Source organism: Oncorhynchus mykiss, chromosome 6, assembly GCF_013265735.2.
Source record: "Oncorhynchus mykiss isolate Arlee chromosome 6, USDA_OmykA_1.1, whole genome shotgun sequence".
Taxonomy (NCBI): Eukaryota; Metazoa; Chordata; class Actinopteri; order Salmoniformes; family Salmonidae; genus Oncorhynchus; species Oncorhynchus mykiss.
In genome coordinates, this window is record NC_048570.1 from 3,908,915 (window position 1) to 3,930,119 (window position 21,205).

The 21,205-nt window shown below is 42.5% G+C and overlaps 1 protein-coding gene across 1 annotated transcript in view; it reads right to left on the minus strand.

Annotated features, from left to right (window-relative positions):
- Positions 1-12,607: 12,607 nt before the first annotated feature.
- The window catches only part of cspg4b (chondroitin sulfate proteoglycan 4b), a 61,033-nt gene continuing 52,435 nt past the window's right edge, over positions 12,608-21,205 (minus strand). Inside the window, exons 13-15 of the mRNA XM_036979226.1 lie at positions 18,907-19,090; positions 17,216-17,538; positions 12,608-17,000 (exon numbers count right to left, since the gene is read on the minus strand). Of these exons, the coding sequence (XP_036835121.1) occupies positions 15,249-17,000; positions 17,216-17,538; positions 18,907-19,090 (2,259 nt within the window). The 3' untranslated portion in view covers positions 12,608-15,248. The remainder of the gene's footprint in view (positions 17,001-17,215; positions 17,539-18,906; positions 19,091-21,205) is intronic.

The window sequence follows — 21,205 nt, forward strand, 5'->3', positions numbered from 1 at the left end:
TTTGCAGTGGTCTGATACTCCTTCCATTTCAATATTATCGCTTGCACAGTGCTCCTTGGGATGTTTAAAGCTTGGGAATTTTTTTTGTATCCAAATCCGGCTTTAAACTTCTTCACAACAGTATCTCGGACCTGCCTGGTGTGTTCCTTGTTCTTCATGATGCTCTCTGCGCTTTTAACGGACCTCTGAGACTATCACAGTGCAGGTGCATTTATACGGAGACTTGATTACACACAGGTGGATTGTATTTATCATCATTAGTCATTTAGGTCAACATTGGATCATTCAGAGATCCTCACTGAACTTCTGGAGAGAGTTTGCTGCACTGAAAGTAAAGGGGCTGAATAATTTTGCACGCCCCAATTTTTCAGTTTTTGATTTGTTAAAAAAGTTTGAAATATCCAATAAATGTCGTTCCACTTCATGATTGTGTCCCACTTGTTGTTGATTCTTCACAAAAAAATACAGTTTTATATCTTTATGTTTGAAGCCTGAAATGTGGCAAAAGGTCGCAAAGTTCAAGGGGGTCGAATACTTTCGCAAGGCACTGTACCTGCTCTGTCTAGGCCCACCTGCTGTGTCTAGAACTACCTGCTCTGTCTAGAACAACCTGCTCTGTCTAGAACGACCTGCTCTGTCTAGAACTACCTGGTCTGTCTAGAACTACCTGCTCTGTCTAGAACGACCTGCTCTGTCTAGAACGACCTGCTCTGTCTAGAACTACCTGCTCTGTCTAGAACTACCTGCTCTGTCTAGAACGACCTGCTCTGTCTAGAACTACCTGCTCTGTCTAGACCTACCTGCTCTGTCTAGACCCACCTGCTCTGTCTAGACCCACCTGCTCTGTCTAGAACTACCTGCTCTGTCTAGACCTACCTCTGTGTAAAGTATGTATACTCATGAATTACTGTTGTTGCCACGTTCTGTTACATAATTTAACAGGTGTGTCAATAGCAGGATACCCTCAGATAAGAAATCAACAAGCTAGATTACACCTCTAATCATCGTTTACATTGTTTACAAGATCAGACATACTGTCACTATGATCCAAGTGTTCATTTTTTTTCCCCCCTGGAAGTTGCTTTCATTTCAGCCCACCCTTCTCTGTCTTGTGAAGTGTCGAGACGGTGCGTTAAATCCCAAACAGAGCTGTAGCGTTCTTATCAATGCAACGGAAAGACAATCCACCAAGCCCATTTCAGCCGCTACCGAGGTGTGTTTGACAGGTCACTACAAACATTTCCACGGTCGTAAAATTCACAGGGGGGATCTACAAAGAAAGAGTATGAAATACTCGCAGGAGTAAAATGAAAGCAGTCAACCCAGCGAGATTTAAGTGACAGGTGGATTTTGCATACCTTCAAAACACAGGAAATATATGGCTGAAAAACACAGATCCTCAGATGGGTGGTGCATGCGTTCTTCTAGTGATAACTTGGGGACAGTGAGAATGAGGTGCTTAAAATTATTTTTTTTGTGAGGGAGGGTACATTGTATTGGATGGTGGATTATCTTTTAGATTTTAAAACTTGTTTGTGACAGGGTGAGGCTATGGTTACCGAGTACTTGTTTACATTAATAAGTACCCTCCCCTGAAACCAGAGCATGCCACAATAGATTCTAAAACAGTTACGTGACATTCCGTGTCCCAATGAGATATCTCTCACAGTTGTTGATTATCTCAGATCTACAATTAGCTACATGTCACGTCCTGACCATAGAGAGCCTTTCTTTTCTATGGTGGAGCATGTCAGGGTGTGACTGAGGGGGTTAGTCTAGTTTATATTTTCTATGTGGGGTTTTGGTATGATTCCCAATTAGAGGCAAGCTGGCTATCGTTGTCTCTAATTGGGGATCATACTTAAGTAGCATTTGTTTTCCACCTGTGGGTTATGGGATATTGTTTGTGTTAGGGGTCAGGTTGTCACGGGGTCTTTGTAGTTTTGTTTCACTTTGTAATTAAAAGATGTGGAACTGTGCCTTGGTCTCACACTGTCCCTTGGTCTGCTCGTTTTGAATAACGTGACACTACGCTCCTGGGGAAAAGTCATGTTTTCACCCATGTCACGTTGAAGGATAGCTTATAGCGGGCGGCAGGGTGGCCTAGTGGTTAGAGTGGAGGGGCGGCAGGGTAGCCTAGTGGTTAGAGTGTAGAGGCGGCAGCGTAGCCTAGTGGTTAGAGTGTAGATGAGGCAGGTAGCCTAGTGGTTAGAGTGGCGGGGCGGCAGGGTAGCCTAGTGGTTAGAGTGGAGGGGCGGCAGGGTAGCCTAGTGGTTAGAGTGGAGGGGCGGCAGGGTAGCCTAGTGGTTAGAGTGTAGAGGCGGCAGCGTAGCCTAGTGGTTAGAGTGTAGATGAGGCAGGTAGCCTAGTGGTTAGAGTGGCGGGGCGGCAGGGTAGCCTAGTGGTTAGAGTGGAGGGGCGGCAGGGTAGCCTAGTGGTTAGAGTGTAGATGAGGCAGGTAGCCTAGTGGTTAGAGTGGCGGGGCGGCAGGGTAGCCTAGTGGTTAGAGTGTAGAGGCGGCAGCGTAGCCTAGTGGTTAGAGTGTAGATGAGGCAGGTAGCCTAGTGGTTAGAGTGGCGGGGCGGCAGGGTAGCCTAGTGGTTAGAGTGGAGGGGCGGCAGGGTAGCCTAGTGGTTAGAGTGGAGGGGCGGCAGGGTAGCCTAGTGGTTAGAGTGTAGAGGCGGCAGCGTAGCCTAGTGGTTAGAGTGTAGATGAGGCAGGTAGCCTAGTGGTTAGAGTGGCGGGGCGGCAGGGTAGCCTAGTGGTTAGAGTGGAGGGGCGGCAGGGTAGCCTAGTGGTTAGAGTGGAGGGGCGGCAGGGTAGCCTAGTGGTTAGAATGTAGAGGAGGCAGGGTAGACTAGTGGTTAGAGCGTTGGACTAGTAACCGGAAGGTTGCAAGTTCAAACCCCTGAGCTGACAAGGTACAAATCTGTCGTTCTGCCCCTGAACAGACAGTTAACCCACTGTTCCTATTTCGTCATTGATAATAAGAATTTGTTCTTAACTGACTTGCCTAGTTAAATAAAGGTTAAAAAATAGCGTGCAAAACGGTTGACTGATTTGATTTAGTTGAGAACATGTTCTGCTCAGAAAGAGGAAACTGAGACCCATTGAGAAAATATATATTTTTAATGGTGACAGTAAACAGATGGGAGGATGCTTTAATTAACCAGACACATTTAGAACTGAAAAACCCTTCAGGAACTAAAGTCAGTATTTCCTTGGTTCTCCGTTTCCTCTTTCTGTCACCCCCTTTTAAAATATATATATATATTTTCTCAAGTGAATCAATTGAAACAGCTGCTGAAACTGCTGTTGTGAGTAAACTCTGACCTGGTGATTTAGAAGAGGGATAGATTCTCTGCTTCGTCTCCTTTATCCAGGTCACAAGTTGTTCAGGCACACTATGAATCATGAGACAAACTTTATTGTCAATTAAAACAAAACCCTAACACGTAAATGATATGTTACAACAAAAGAAATGCTTCCACAATACAAGAAAACTATTTATCCTCCTAACTGTTTGACCAACAGAGCACAGATCACATGTCAGTAGTCCAGGAAATGTAGTTCTATTTGATGTTCCAATCAGAACAGGCCCCAACTAGGCCCCAATCAGAACAGGCCCCAACTAGGCCCCAACCAGAACAGGCCCCAACTAGGCCCCAACCAGAACAGGCCCCAACTAGGCCCCAACCAGAACAGGCCCCAACTAGGCCCCAACCAGAACAGGCCCCAACTAGGACCCAATCAGAACAGGCCCCGACTAGGCCCCAATCAGAACAGGCCCCGACTAGGCCCCAATCAGAACAGGCCCCAACTAGGCCCCAATCAGAACAGGCCCCAACTAGGCCCCAATCAGAACAGGCCCCAACTAGGCCCCAATCAGAACAGGCCCCAACTAGGCCCCAATCAGAACAGGCCCCAACTAGCCCCAATCAGAACAGGCCCCAACTAGGCCCCAATCAGAAAAGGCCCCAACTAGGCCCCAATCAGAACAGGCCCCAACTAGGCCCCAATCAGAACAGGCCCCAACTAGGCCCCAATCAGAACAGGCCCCAACTAGGCCCCAATCAGAAAAGGCCCCAACTAGGCCCCAATCAGAACAGGCCCCAACTAGGCCCCAATCAGAACAGGCCCCGACTAGGCCCCAATCAGAACAGGCCCCAACTAGGCCCCAATCAGAACAGGCCCCAACTAGGCCCCAATCAGAACAGGCCCCAACTAGGCCCCAATCAGAACAGGCCCCAACTAGGCCCCAATCAGAACAGGCCCCAACTAGGCCCCAATCAGAACAGGCCCCAACTAGGCCCCAATCAGAACAGGCCCCAACTAGCCCCAATCAGAACAGGCCCCAACTAGGCCCCAATCAGAAAAGGCCCCAACTAGGCCCCAATCAGAACAGGCCCCAACTAGGCCCCAATCAGAACAGGCCCCAACTAGGCCCCAATCAGAACAGGCCCCAACTAGGCCCCAAATCAGAACAGGCCCCAACTAGGCCCCAATCAGAACAGGCCCCAATCAGAACAGGCCCCAACTAGGCCCCAATCAGAACAGGCCCCAATCAGAACAGGCCCCAACTAGGCCCCAATCAGAACAGGCCCCAACTAATGTCTGGAAGGACTGACCATCTCTGCCACTCTGATGTTTAGGGGCTCTATGACATAAGCACCTCTCGGGTTCTACAACTAATGTCTGGAAGGACTGACCATCTCTGCCACTCTGATGTTTAGGGGCTCTATGACATAAGCACCTCTCGGGTTCTACAACTAATGTCTGGAAGGACTGACCATCTCTGCCACTCTGATGTTTAGGGGCTCTATGACATAAGCACCTCTCGGGTTCTACAACTAATGTCTGGAAGGACTGACCATCTCTGCCACTCTGATGTTTAGGGGCTCTATGACATAAGCACCTCTCGGGTTCTACAACTAATGTCTGGAAGGACTGACCATCTCGGGTTCTACATGAACGCATGAGACTTCCTGTGGTTCCCTCTCCTTCGTTTTAGAGAAGACTCCTCCTCCCCTTTTCTCTCACTTTGTTAAATCTGATATGAGCGAATCAGATCACGCACTACGACAACCACTTTGTTAGCCAATAAAGTGGGAGCTGGGAGATCCACTCCAATCTTTGCACATGCTCAGTTTTATTTGTCAAGACAGGCCTTTTTAGTTCCGTAAAGCCTAACTGAATGACCTTTCAAATAGAGTATTGTGACGATGTGCTTTACAGAACAGACACAGGAAGAGAGTTGTGTAATTATAACTTCCTGTCCTCTGCTGTGACCAGTCTGAGGGTATTTAACTTCCTGTCCTCTGCTGTTACCAGTCTGAGGGTATTTAACTTCCTGTTCTCTGCTGTGACCAGTCTAGGGGGTATTTAACTTCCTGTTCTCTGCTGTGACCAGTCTAGGGGGTATTTAACTTCCTGTCCTCTGCTGTGACCAGTCTAGGGGTATTTAACTTCCTGTTCTCTGCTGTGACCAGTCTAGGGGGTATTTAACTTCCTGTTCTCTGCTGTGACCAGTCTAGGGGTATTTAACTTCCTGTCCTCTGCTGTGACCAGTCTAGGGGTATTTAACTTCCTGTTCTCTGCTGTGACCAGTCTAGGGGGTGTTTTATTATCTAATTATATACACCTCATGTTGATGAGCTGGAGGTGCTAGAAATTAGCTGGGAGATCAAGGTTTTTCACTGGAACGGGAAAAGAAAGGCTCATCTTATTATACAATGGAACAAGTGTGTGCTAACCCAGTGGGTTGTTAGGAAACATATTGAGAAACACAAATTACTACTTGTGCTTCTCTCATACCTTCCCGTGGTCATGTGACATACTAACATGGTCCAAGCACACCATGTAGTACGTACGGCCCAGTACATCACTGGGGCCAAGCTTGCTACCATCCAGGACCTCTATACCAGGCGGTGTCAGAGGAAGGCCACCCTAGTCATAGACTGTTCTCTCTGTCCTGGAGAGCCAAGTCTAAGGCTCCTGAACAGCTAATCAAATAGCTACCCAGACTATTTACATTGCTGCCCCCCCCCCCCGCCCCAAACTCTCTTTTACGCTGCTGCTACTCTCTTATCATCTATGCATAGTCACTTTAATAACTCTACCTAAACGACCTCGACTAACCGGTTCCCCCCGCACATTGACTCTGTACCGTAACACCCTGTATATAGCCTCCACATTGACTCTGTACCGTAACACCCTGTATATAGCCTCCACATTGACTCTGTACCGGTACCCCCTGTATATAGCCTCCACATTGACTCTGTACCGTAACACCCTGTATATAGCCTCCACATTGACTCTGTACCGGTACCCCCTGTATATAGTCTCCACATTGACTCTGTACCTGTACCCCCTGTATATAGCCTCCACATTGACTCTGTACCGGTACCCCCTGTATATAGCCTCCACATTGACTCTGTACCGTAATACCCTGTATATAGCCTCCACATTGACTCTGTACCGGTACCCCCTGTATATAGTCTCCACATTGACTCTGTACCTGTACCCCCTGTATATAGCCTCCACATTGACTCTGTACCGTAATACCCTGTATATAGCCTCACTATTGTTATTTTACTGCTGCTATTTAAGTATTTGTTACTTTAAAAAAATATTTTTTTTTATTTTTCTTAACTGCATTTTTGGTTTAAGGGCTTGTTAAGTAAGCATTTCACTGTAAGGTGTTGTATTCAGCTCGTGTGACAAATAAAATTGGATTTGAACGGGAGGAGAGGAACGGTATCAAATACATCAAACACATGGTTTCCATTTGTGCTGTTCCAACCGTCATTAGGATAGTAGTATAGTACAGTAGTATAGTATAGTAGTACAGCAGTATGGTAGTACAGTATAGTAGTACAGTAGTATAGTAGTACAGTAGTACAGTAGTATAGTAGTACAGCAGTATGGTAGTACAGTAGTACAGTATAGTAGTATAGTACAGTAGTACAGTAGTATAGTACAGTATAGTAGTACAGTAAAGTAGCACAGTACAGTAGTACAGTATAGTAGTACAGGATAGGAATAGTAGTACAATAGTACTATACAGTATAGTAGTACAATACAGTGGTATAGTATAGCAGTAGTATAGTATAGCAGTAGTATAGTAGTATAGTATAGCAGTACAGTAGGGCAGGGTACAGTATATCAGTAGTATAGTAGTATAGTATAGCAGTAGTATAGTAGTATAGTACAGTAGGGTAGGGTACAGTATAGCAGCAGTATAGCAGTATAGTATAGCAGTAGTATAGTAGTAGTATAGTAGTATAGTATAGCAGTACAGTAGGGCAGGGTATAGTATAGCAGTAGTATAGTAGTATAGTATGGCAGCAGTATAGTAGTATAGTAGTACAGTAGGGTCGGGTACAGTATAGCAGTAGTATAGTAGTATAGTATAGCAGTAGTATAGTAGTACAGTACAGTGAGAGTCATAGCACCTACAAGCTCTCAATGTTTCATGTCAGAATAAGATGTTCATCCAAGTTTCGAAGTTGTTCCAAACATAAAAAATTAAAATTATTTAAAGGTTAAGTTTAAGCATCAACTCAGGTTAAGTTTAAGCATCAACTCGGGTTAAGTTTAAGCGTCAACTCAGGTTAAGTTTAAGCATCAACTCAGGTTAAGTTTAAGCATCAACTCAGGTTAAGTTTAAGCATCAACTCAGGTTAAGTTTAAGCATCAACTCGGGTTAAGTTTAAGCGTCAACTCAGGTTAAGTTTAAGCGTCAACTCAGGTTAAGTTTAAGCGTCAACTCAGGTTAAGTTTAAGCGTCAACTCAGGTTAAGTTTAAGCATCAACTCGGGTTAAGTTTAAGCATCAACTCAGGTTAAGTTTAAGCGTCAACTCAGGTTAAGTTTAAGCATCAACTCAGGTTAAGTTTAAGCGCCAACTCAGGTTAAGTTTAAGCATCAACTCGGGTTAAGTTTAAGCATCAACTCGGGTTAATTTTAAGCATTAACTCGGGTTAAGTTTAAGCATTAACTCAGGTTAAGTTTAAGCGTCAACTCAGGTTAAGTTTAAGCATCAACTCGGGTTAAGTTTAAGCGCCAACTCAGGTTAAGTTTAAGCATTAACTCTGAATTCCTAAGGTATGGCCATTAACTCCAAATGGTTAAGGTAAGGGTTAAGGCTTAAAACAAAAACATCAAAGACAACTTTCCTCTGCTGGATTCGAACATGCAACGTTTGGAATCAGAGGTAGGTGCTTACACCCATCTGCCATCCCCGTCCATAACACTCTGGCAAAACCGAAACCTACTTTTCATTTTTTTTTATTTTATTTTTATTTAACTTGAAGGTAACAGTGCTCACTGTTGCCCCTCCTCAGAAATGAATGGGTGTTGAATACTGACTTGAATCACGAGTGACCTACCTGCATGGCACAGCAGTTTAATTACTCCCAGAGTATACGGGAGTTTACTCAGTATCTGGTATGACCACCATTTGCCTCATGCAGCGCAAAACATATCCTTCACCTAGTTGATCAGGCTGTTGACTGTGGCTTGTAGAATGTTGTCCCACGCCTCTTCAATGACTGTGCAAAGTTGCTGGATATTAGGGGGGGGGGGACTGTAACACACTGTTGTACATGTCGATCCAGAGCATCCCAAACATGCTCAATGGGTGACATCTGGTAGTATGCAGGTCATGGAAGAACTAGGACCTTTTCAACTTCCAGGAATTGTGTACAGATCTTTGCGAGATGGGGCCGTGCATTATCATGCTGAAACATGAGGTGATGGCGGTGGATAAATGGCACGACAATGGACCTCAGGATCTCGGCACGGTGTTTCTCTGCATTCAAATTGCTATCAATAAAATGAAATTGTGTTCGTTGTCCGTAGCTTATGCCTGCCCATACCATAACCTCACCACCACCATGGAGCACTCTGTCTACAACATTGACATGAGCAAACTGCTCACCCACACAACGCCATACACATGGTTTGCGGTTGTGAGGCCGGTTGGACGTACTGCCAAATTCTCTAAAACGTTGTTGGAGGTGGCTTATGGTAGAGAAATTAACATGAAATTCCCTGGCAAAAGCTCTGGTGAACATTCCTGTAGTCAGCATGTCAATTGCACGCTCTCTCAAAACTTGATACGTCTGTGGCATTGTGTTGTGTGACAAAAATGCACATTTTAGAGTGGCCTTATATTGTCCCCAGCACAAGGTGCACCTGTGTAATGATCAGGCTGTTTAATCATCTTCTTGATTTGCCACACCTGTCAGGTGGATGGATTATCTTGACAAATGATAAAATGATCACTTACAAGGATGTAAACACATTTCAAAATGATCACTAACAGATGTAAACACATTTCAAAATTATCTCTAACAGATGTAAACACATTTCAAAATGATCACTAACAGAGATGTAAACACATTTCAAAATGATCACTAACAGAGATGTAAACACATTTCAAAATGATCACTAACAGATGTAAACACATTTCAAAATGATCACTAACAGAGATGTAAACACATTTCAAAATGATCACTAACAGAGATGTAAACACATTTCAAAATGATCACTAACAGAGATGTAAACACATTTCAAAATGATCACTAACAGAGATGTAAACACATTTCAAAATGATCACTAACAGAGATGTAAACACATTTCAAAATGATCACTAACAGAGATGTAAACACATTTCAAAATGATCACTAACAGAGATGTAAACACATTTCAAAATGATCACTAACAGAGATGTAAACACATTTCAAAATGATCACTAACAGAGATGTAAACACATTTCAAAATGATCACTAACAGAGATGTAAACACATTTCAAAATGATCACTAACAGAGATGTAAACACATTTCAAAATGATCACTAACAGAGATGTAAACACATTTCAAAATGATCACTAACAGAGATGTAAACACATTTCAAAATGATCACTAACAGAGATGTAAACACATTTCAAAATGATCACTAACAGAGATGTAAACACATTTCAAAATGATCACTAACAGAGATGTAAACACATTTCAAAATGATCACTAACAGAGATGTAAACACATTTCAAAATGATCACTAACAGAGATGTAAACACATTTCAAAATGATCACTAACAGAGATGTAAACACATTTCAAAATGATCACTAACAGAGATGTAAACACATTTCAAAATGATCACTAACAGAGATGTAAACACATTTCAAAATGATCACTAACAGAGATGTAAACACATTTCAAAATGATCACTAACAGAGATGTAAACACATTTCAAAATGATCACTAACAGAGATGTAAACACATTTCAAAATGATCACTAACAGAGATGTAAACACATTTCAAAATGATCACTAACAGAGATGTAAACACATTTCAAAATGATCACTAACAAGGATGTAAACACATTTCAAAATGATCACTAACAGATGTAAACACATTTCAAAATGATCACTAACAGATGTAAACACATTTCAAAATGATCACTAACAGATGTAAACACATTTCAAAATGATCACTAACAGAGATGTAAACACATTTCAAAATGATCACTAACAGAGATGTAAACACATTTCAAAATGATCACTAACAGAGATGTAAACACATTTCAAAATGATCACTAACAGAGATGTAAACACATTTCAAAATGATCACTAACAGAGATGTAAACACATTTCAAAATGATCACTAACAGATGTAAACACATTTCAAAATGATCACTAACAGATGTAAACACATTTCAAAATGATCACTAACAGATGTAAACACATTTCAAAATGATCACTAACAGATGTAAACACATTTCAAAATGATCACTAACAGAGATGTAAACACATTTCAAAATGATCACTAACAGAGATGTAAACACATTTCAAAATGATCACTAACAGAGATGTAAACACATTTCAAAATGATCACTAACAGAGATGTAAACACATTTCAAAATGATCACTAACAGAGATGTAAACACATTTCAAAATGATCACTAACAGAGATGTAAACACATTTCAAAATGATCACTAACAGAGATGTAAACACATTTCAAAATGATCACTAACAAGGATGTAAACACATTTCAAAATGATCACTAACAGATGTAAACACATTTCAAAATGATCACTAACAGATGTAAACACATTTCAAAATGATCACTAACAGATGTAAACACATTTCAAAATGATCACTAACAGAGATGTAAACACATTTCAAAATGATCACTAACAGAGATGTAAACACATTTCAAAATGATCACTAACAGAGATGTAAACACATTTCAAAATGATCACTAACAGAGATGTAAACACATTTCAAAATGATCACTAACAGAGATGTAAACACATTTCAAAATGATCACTAACAGAGATGTAAACACATTTCAAAATGATCACTAACAGAGATGTAAACACATTTCAAAATGATCACTAACAGAGATGTAAACACATTTCAAAATGATCACTAACAGAGATGTAAACACATTTCAAAATGATCACTAACAGAGATGTAAACACATTTCAAAATGATCACTAACAGAGATGTAAACACATTTCAAAATGATCACTAACAGAGATGTAAACACATTTCAAAATGATCACTAACAGAGATGTAAACACATTTCAAAATGATCACTAACAGAGATGTAAACACATTTCAAAATGATCACTAACAGAGATGTAAACACATTTCAAAATGATCACTAACAGAGATGTAAACACATTTCAAAATGATCACTAACAGAGATGTAAACACATTTCAAAATGATCACTAACAGAGATGTAAACACATTTCAAAATGATCACTAACAGAGATGTAAACACATTTCAAAATGATCACTAACAGAGATGTAAACACATTTCAAAATGATCACTAACAGAGATGTAAACACATTTCAAAATGATCACTAACAGAGATGTAAACACATTTCAAAATGATCACTAACAGAGATGTAAACACATTTCAAAATGATCACTAACAGAGATGTAAACACATTTCAAAATGATCACTAACAGAGATGTAAACACATTTCAAAATGATCACTAACAGAGATGTAAACACATTTCAAAATGATCACTAACAGAGATGTAAACACATTTCAAAATGATCACTAACAGAGATGTAAACACATTTCAAAATGATCACTAACAGAGATGTAAACACATTTCAAAATGATCACTAACAGAGATGTAAACACATTTCAAAATGATCACTAACAGAGATGTAAACACATTTCAAAATGATCACTAACAGAGATGTAAACACATTTCAAAATGATCACTAACAGAGATGTAAACACATTTCAAAATGATCACTAACAGAGATGTAAACACATTTCAAAATGATCACTAACAGAGATGTAAACACATTTCAAAATGATCACTAACAAGGATGTAAACACATTTCAAAATGATCACTAACAGATGTAAACACATTTCAAAATGATCACTAACAGAGATGTAAACACATTTCAAAATGATCACTAACAGAGATGTAAACACATTTCAAAATGATCACTAACAGAGATGTAAACACATTTCAAAATGATCACTAACAGAGATGTAAACACATTTCAAAATGATCACTAACAGAGATGTAAACACATTTCAAAATGATCACTAACAGAGATGTAAACACATTTCAAAATGTGAGAAACAAGCTTTTATTACATATTGAAACATTAGTGGGATCCTTTTAGTTCATGAAACACAGGACCAACACTTTACATGTTTGCGTTTTTATATTGTTGTTCAGTGTCGAAATGTAAAATAATGAAAAGTACCATTTGGCATGTAGCCTATTTTAAAGAGGTGTTTTCTTTCAAGGGGTAGATTTGACACTATCTGGTTTTACAGTGTAACAAAACCCTAAACCTTAAGGGTTGCAGTAACATTTATGACAGCAGTACCAGGGTACACAGGGATCTTCCACTATGGCTTGAAATAAGTATTATACATACACTGTAGGAAGAATTTAGGGTTTTAATATATAAAATACCATAAAATTAAATATATACACCAATACAATAGAGTGGTAAGGCGACATGCCTTGATCACAAGAAATCAGGAAACCATGAATATATGCATGCACTTCTCCCACTGGTCTAAGGTGAGTACCACAACGTACCAAAAGTAATGCTATAATAGGGGCGAATTGGCCATCTGGCAATTCTGGCAAATGCCAGATGGGCATCTTTAGTTGGGTGGGGTGGTAGAAATTGACACACCATTTTTTTTGTTTTCATATACTGTATATATACAAATAAGACAATAGAGAAGTTGACATGGCCGGTGGCCAATGGGCCTGTAAGATTTTTTTCAAAATCTATATTTTTTTTCGCAATTTCTCTGTTATACTAGAAATTAGCATTTGGCTGATCAGCGGAAATAGGCCCGGTTTCCTCAGGCTGAGGTCAGTGGGCAACGGCCCGGTTTCCTCTGGCTGAGATCAGTGGGCAGCGGTCCGGCTTCCTCAGGCTGTGATCAGCGGAAAGAGGCCCAGTTTCCTCAGGCTGAGATCAGTGGGCAACGGCCCGGTTTCCTCAGGCTGAGATCAGTGGGCAACGGCCCGGTTTCCTCAGGCTGAGATCAGTGGACAGAGGCCCAGTTTCCTCAGGCTGTGATCAGTGGACAGAGGCCCAGTTTCCTCAGGCTGTGATCAGTGGACAGAGGCCCAGTTTCCTCAGGCTGTGATCAGTGGGCAACGACCCAGTTTCCTCAGGCTGAGATGAGGGTTAGGGTTACACTCAAACTCACATTGAAAGTCAACGCGGCATCGTCAAAGAGACCTACGCCGACTCCATCATCAGTTAGCCGATATCATGGATCATAAAAATGAAAAGGGAGCCTATGAATGTAGAAAGAGCACATTCTACGTTGTCACCTGACTCATAACGTCCTATTTTGTGTGGCTAAAACCATGATTTGGTCAAACAGTAAAGTGCGTTATCCTCATGACTCCTGTAATGAAAGTGTCTTCCCTGCCGCTCTATCCTCGCTGGGGGCCTGCTACTGTGATGAGCGAGCCACTCTCCTATCGTTTTATTTAACTTTTATTTAACTAGGCAAGTCAGTTAAGAACACATTTTTATTTACAATGCCAGCCTACCGGGGAACCAACTCTCTAACCACTAGGCTACCTATCCCCTCATGCGCTCGAGAGAAAAACATGTTCTGATCATATGACATTTCTAAATGCAATTGCGGGATAACAAGTTTGGAAGCTTCGTCCCCTTGTTCATGTTGAGGAGAGGAGGGTCCCAGCTGTCTGTAGGTATAATTTGTATTTTTCAACTCTCAATGTTCAGCTAAATAACAACTACTTTACAAGCGAGATCTTTTCTCTACGGCTTTGAGACATGGAGCAGAGAGGGGGTGAAATGCACACCGGCCGTTGTGAGTGAAGAGGTCTAAAGGTGTCATGGGCAGTAGCCTACAATTCCAAAGTTATTTTAGTGCATTTCATTTTCTCTTGGATGAATACATGGTTACTAGCAGTGAGTATCACAGGCGGCTGGTGGCGCCTTAATCAGGGAGGACGGCTCATAACGGCTGGAACGAAGTTAACGGAATGGAATCAAACACAGAGTTTCAGAGTGGTTGATACCATTTACTCCATTCCAGCCATTGTTATGAGCCATCCTCCCTAATTAAGGCGCCACCAGCCGCCTGTGATACTCACTGCTAGTTATGAGCCGTCCTTCCCTCGCCAGCCTTTTATAGTTCATGTGTTTTGAGTTTCCACTTCCTTTTTCTGTTCTCCTGCTGGGGGATTGGTATCGTTTAACCACGCTCACTGCTTGTATGTCATCTTATATATTGACGCTTAGCTTGGGCTTTGAGCTAAAACCCCGAAAGTCAGAGCCTATATCGCCAAGACTTGCATTACTTCTTTAATAAATGGTGGAACAACATTTCTACGCGGGGGGTGGGGGGGAGTGAGAAAGACAGAAGACACATTCGGTTCTAAGCTCCTTATTAGGTTGTTAAGTGGGAATAGTGGTTGTCATTCCCAGTACTAATTATGTTGCAAAGTGGAGATAGTGGTTGTTATTCCCAGTACTAATTATGTTGCAAAGTGGAGATAGTGGTTGGAATTCCCAGTGCTGATTGTGCTTAGCTTCAGTAGAAAATGCTTTGATTATATCACAAAACAAATAGTACAGTAGTGTCATGGTTTACAGTGTAACGATGAGTGGGGTTGGTGGGGATGGATGTTAGTGTACAGGGTAGACAGTCCACTTCCCCACCCTCCCCTAGATGGCAGCAGCTACAGAGTCATACCCAGTATTGGTTCTGCTGTAGAGTGGGGGGTGTGGTCCTAATGAGCTGGGCTGAACTCTCTGGATCTACACCGTTCCACGAGCAAAGTAGCAGTGATGTGGAGTTGCTAACTAAGCCCTGATTGGCTGAAGGAAGCAGCCTGTCCAGGGCAGGGCTACTGGGGCTCAGTGGGGTCACCGTTACCGTGGGAACAGCCGCGCTCCTCTGCGACTGGCCGTTATAGGCCGGTGGGGTAGAGGGCGAGGGTGAGGGTGGCGGCTTCGAGGTGACAGGTTTCTGTTTCCTCTTCCTGTTGCGTCGCAGCAGGATAACCAGCACCACCAGGATGATGACCAATAAGAGCATGGCCAGGAGAGGTAGGATCACCAATATTAGGTTGGAAGACTTCTGTGGGTATGACTCTACTCGGACCGGTGTATTCACAAAGGAAATCTCATTGTCGTCTCCTTTACTCAGGGTGGGCTTGCCCAGAGTAGTATCTGTACCTGCCGAGTCGTTACGGTTGGTGTTCCCCCAGCGGTTGCGACCTTTGAACTTCTGGTGGGTCTTGCTGGGTCTCTGTGTGGAAAGGGGGGAGGTGGACAGGGAGGGTAGTGCCGTCCCAACACCGAACACTGTCGTTTGGTTAAGAGGCTGAGAGAAAGGACTGCTGGTGGTCAGGATGGGACTCATGGTGGTTAGAACTAGCGATGGATCATACGGAACGATAGTGAACCGGAACTCTCCCCTGGCAGGCGGGACGTTCTCCGCTTTCAGAATGAACACCAACGAGTCGTTCAGCTCCTGCACTCCAGTCATGTTAGCGTTGAGCTCGAAGCACAGCCTCTCCTGCTTCACATCCTGAAAGGAGAAAGACCCCAGTGGCTCGGTTTTCTTACCAGCTTTGGGTTTTCCTCTGACCAGTTTTCCATACTTTGGATGAGAGACGACCTCGAAGAAAGGGTCTCTGACGGATAGAGAAGCCAGCTCAGTTGCGTTGAGGAAACCAGTGTTGAGTTTGACCACGATGCCATTGGGTATTCTCACCCCTTTGCCAAACCTGACCAGGGGCTTAACTGTGATGTTGACAACCTGGTTTGTTAGGTTAGCTTCCGATGTAAACGCGGTGAACTCAAAGCTGTCCTGACCAGACGTGAGGGTCGTCATGTGATAAAACAAGCTACCCATCCTTAAGTCCTCCTGCTCAAACTGGTTGACCTCCTGGTCATCCAGCCGGAGGATCTTGCCGTACCGTGGCGCAGCGGTGATCCGGTAGTGAACCGTTGTGTTTTTTCCATTGGTCTCTGCCACCAGACTCTCCTGGGTTAAAACCACAGACGTCTGTCCCTGCTCCAGAGCCAGCCCAGTGTTGTTGACAAGGGAGATGGTGATCTCCGTCACCTCGAGGTTGAAGAGCTTATAGACCGGTTTGTGATGGCCATCGGAAACACTAAAATAAAACACCCCAGAAGCTCGGCTTCCATCATGAACAAAGTACACCATCCCACTGTTGATCTGAGCCTGAGTGAAGGACACCACAGACTCGTTAAGGCTTCCTCCCAGGGCCAGATAGCCGTTGTTGGGCTTGCTGACGACGGTGTACTGGATGTCCTCTGAAGGGTTATCCAAGTCTTCCACATTGAGGTTCTCTGGCCCCAGGGCCACTGTGTCCCCCTGCACCACGCTCAGGCTGGGGGCTTTGGTCTTCAGAACGGGCGGTTGGTCGTTGACTGGGATCACCGTGATGTTGAACCACTCCTCCAGAACCTGATTAGAGAAGAAGAATATTACTTTATTTTGTTGAATGGAATCTTGTCTTCTACATTAAGAGTTTTGAAGCAGAACTTCCAATATCCTCAAATGGAGGCAATTCATTTTGCAACATAAACAATGTTTGAACAGATTTAAAAACAATAATAAACAGAAATAAACCGTTGGATAAAAGTGTGCAAAACACAAGGTAGGTTAGCAACATTAAGTACCTGGCTGTCTTCCAGAGGGCGCTGGGCCGGCTTACCCTTGGGGTTCAGCCAGGTGTCGAAGACAAAGTGGTCGTGGAGTGTCTCGGAGTCGTCGTGCCGGTATGTGATGCCATACTTGTTGAGGATGTACTGGGAGAAGTTGGGTTTCTCCACGGTGAGGTTCCTCTCTCCCACCACAACGACCCCGTGCTGGGGTAGAGACTTTACCTGGAACCAGATCTCGTGAGAGCTGCGCTGGGGTGTGGGAAGCTTGGACATAAGGTTTGACGCATCCAGCTTGGACTTGTCAATGACGATGTGGTCACCCTCGGTCACCACAGCACCTAGAATGCAACGAGAGAAAAGTCGGTATGGAGGACCGAAGTTGCCGTAATTCAGACCCTTTTCCACATTTTTACGTTACAGCCTTATTCTAAAATGAATTAAATAAAAAAAATTCCTCAATCAATACTGCATAATGACAACGCGAAAAAAGTGTAGAATTTTTTTGCAAATGTATTAAAAAGAAGAAACAGATGTCTTTTTTTACATAACTATTCAGACACTTTGGTATGAGACTCAAAATTGAGCTCAGGTCCCACAGTTGACAGTTCATGTCAGAGCAAAAACCAAGCCATGAGGTCGAAGAAACCAAAACATTTCTGCAGCATTGAAGGTCCCCAAGAACACAGTGGCGTCCATCATTCTTAAATGGAAGAAGTTTGTAACCACCAAGACTCTTTCTAGAGCTGGCCGCCCGGCCAAACTGAGCAATCGTGGGAGAAGGGCCTTGGTCAGGGAAGTGACCAAGAAATTCCGATGGTCACTCTGACAGAGCTCCAGAGTTCCTTTATGGAGATGGGAGAACCTTCCAGAAGGACAACCATCTCTGCAGCCCTTCACCAATCAGGCCTTTATCATAGAGTGGCTAGACGGAAGCTACTCCTCAGTAAAAGGCATGACAGCCCACTTGGAGTTTGCAAAAATGCAGGACAGCAACCCTAAGCACACAGCCAAGACAACGCAGGAGTGGCTTCGGGACAAGTCTTCGGGACAAGTCTCAGAATGTACCAGCCAGAGCCTGGACTTGGATATGATCAAACAGCTCTAGAGACAAGAAATTAGCTGTGCAGCGACGCTCCCCATCCAACCTGACAAGAGCTTGAGAGGATCTGCAGAGAAGAATGAGAGAAACTCCCCAAGTACAGGTGTGCCAAGCTTGTAGCGTCATTAACAAGAAGACGCGATGCTGTAATCACTGCCAAAGGTGCTTCATCAAAGTACTGAGTAAAGGGCCTGAATACTTATATAAATGAGATATTTCAGTTTGTTTTTAATACATTTGCAAACATTTCTAAAAACCTGTTTTTTTCTTTGTCATTATGGGGTATTGTGGGTAGATTAATGAGGGGGAAAAACTATTTAATCCATTTTAGAATAAGACTAATGTAACAGAATGTAAAAAAAAAAGGTGTCTGACACTGTATGTGTGTAATCGTTCATCCATTTATTTATTTTTTACATTTATCTATTTGTGTGTGCATTTATTTATTAATTGAGCTCTAATTTTGGCAGCTTTGGTTCTCCATAACCTATGGGTTAAAAAATATATATGTTGCTAATATTTCATACCCCTTAATTGTATAAAAATCCTGGAAAATGAACATTGATGATGTACAACAACAAGACATTATGATTCACCAAAAGCCCACCTGTGTTAGCGAGGAGCAGAGTCTTGCGGTCGGGTCCAGCATTCTCGTAGGAGATGTCCATCCTGAAGGTCTCGTTCTCTAGGGAAGCTGGAGGTGAGGACACTGAGAAGGTCATTGAGTCCATAGCGGACCAGCCAACCGACGCCACAAGACTCTGGATGTACAGAATCTCCCGCTGGTCCACCTGAGACCAGAAATCAGTGAAGGCTTGTGTTACTATGAATCAGAAGGGCAAGCCCGGGAATTTCCCCACTTTTGTAACCCACATTTGGCCCCCATTTCAACGTAACCAAAACAAAACTAAAGCGTTAACACAAAACACTGAACATCAGAACTTTAGTCATCAACGAACACTTCACACGAGTTGCTTCTTCCGCTGGAGAATATCTGTAGTTGTTATTCAGAATATAAACATATGTATTAATGCATGTCTATGTACTCAGCTGTAGAGAGTGTAACCTGAGGCCTTATCCAATCAAAAACACTGACCACGCTTCCCGCCAAGGTCAATCAACATTTTGTTTCGGTTTGAATTGGAATTTATTTAATATATTTAATATAATATATAATATAATATAATAATATATATTTAATTTATACATATATATATATATATAGTTTCCTTCTGTTTGTTTCTCACTGTAAATATTGTTTTACTGAACAAATTCATCACAATATACTTTCCCAAACAGTGCATGAAGAGTCTTATTTTGTCTTCTTGTATAAACTACTGCGGCCACACAGTACCAGTCAAACGTTTGGACACACCTACTCATTCCAATGTTTTTCTTTATTTTTTATTACTATTTTTTACATTGTAGAACAATAGTGAAGACGTCAAAACTATGAATACATATGGAGTCATGTAGTAACCAAAAAAGTGTTAAACAAATCACAATATGTTTTCTATTTTAGATTCTTCAAAGTAGCTACCCTTTGTCTTGATAACAGCTTTGCACACTCTTGGCATTCTCTCAACCAGGTTCATGAGGTAGGCACCTGGAATGCATTTCAATTAGCAGGTGTGCCTTGTTAAAAGTTCATTTGTTGAATTTCTTTCCATCTTAATGTTCTTTCCTTCTTCGGTTGTGTTGTAACAAGGTAGGTATGGTATACAGAAGTTAGCCCTATTTGGTAAAAGACCAAGTCCATATTATGGCAAGACAGTCCATCATTACTTTAAGACATGAAGGTCAGTCAATCCGGAAAATTTAAGACCTTTAAAAGTTTATTCAAGTGAAGTCGCAAAAACCATCAAGCGCCATGATGAAACTGTCTCTCATGAGGACCGACGCCACATGAAAAGAAGACCCAGCGTTACCTCTGCTGCAGTTCATTAGAGTTACCAGCCTCACATGCTGACCACATCGCTCGTGTCGCACGAACGTTTGCACCCACAATGCTTGCGCTCATCTGCATAGCCTAAAATAGAAATAGGTTTGTTACGCTCAAAGCGCTGCAAGTCCCGCCTCTCCCATCTCCTCATTGGTCGTTAGGAGCATATACCCACGTGGGTGATTGAAAGATGAACTGAGGTCCACACTCCAGTCCAGTTGGTGGTGGTAATGCACCTTAAAGTTGGTTACCAACCGCCATATAAAGTCCAAAGAAGAAGAAGCCTGAAGGAGGAGAGATTACTAGAAACAAACTCGGTTTACCCTTTTATCTGAGGATTAATTGTTGGAGTAGAGGACCTTGTGCATTTCTGGTAAAATAACAACGTAAATGTTTATATCCCAGGACAATTAGCAACTGTCAAAATGCCATAAATGTTTAATGCTTTTCGACCTGTCCCCAAATTAATATAATTGGTTCAGAGTTTGTTTTGATATTTCAACCTTCGTGTCCTGATCGTGTCTGATGTGGGTGGGCAAAATCAACTTGTGCGCGATGGCACACGCGGATGGGCATGCGGTCTGGTCAGCATGTCAGAAATTGCAACCCAAATAAATGTTTCACAGAGTTCAAGTAACAAACACATCTCAACATCAACTGTTCAGAGGAAACTGTGTGAATTGCTGCAAAATAAACCACTACTAAAGGACACCAATAAGAAGAAGAGACTTGCTTGGGCCAAGAAATACGAGCAATGGACATTAGACCGGTGGAAATCTGTCCTTTGGTTTGATGAGTCTAAACTTGAGATTTTTGGTCCCAACCGCCAGGTATTTGTGAGACACATAGTAGGTGAACGGATGATCTCTGCATGTGTGGTTCCGGTGTATTTCCCACCGTGAAGCATGGAGGAGGTGTGATGGTATGGAAGTGCTTTGCTGGTGACACTGTCAGTGATTTATTT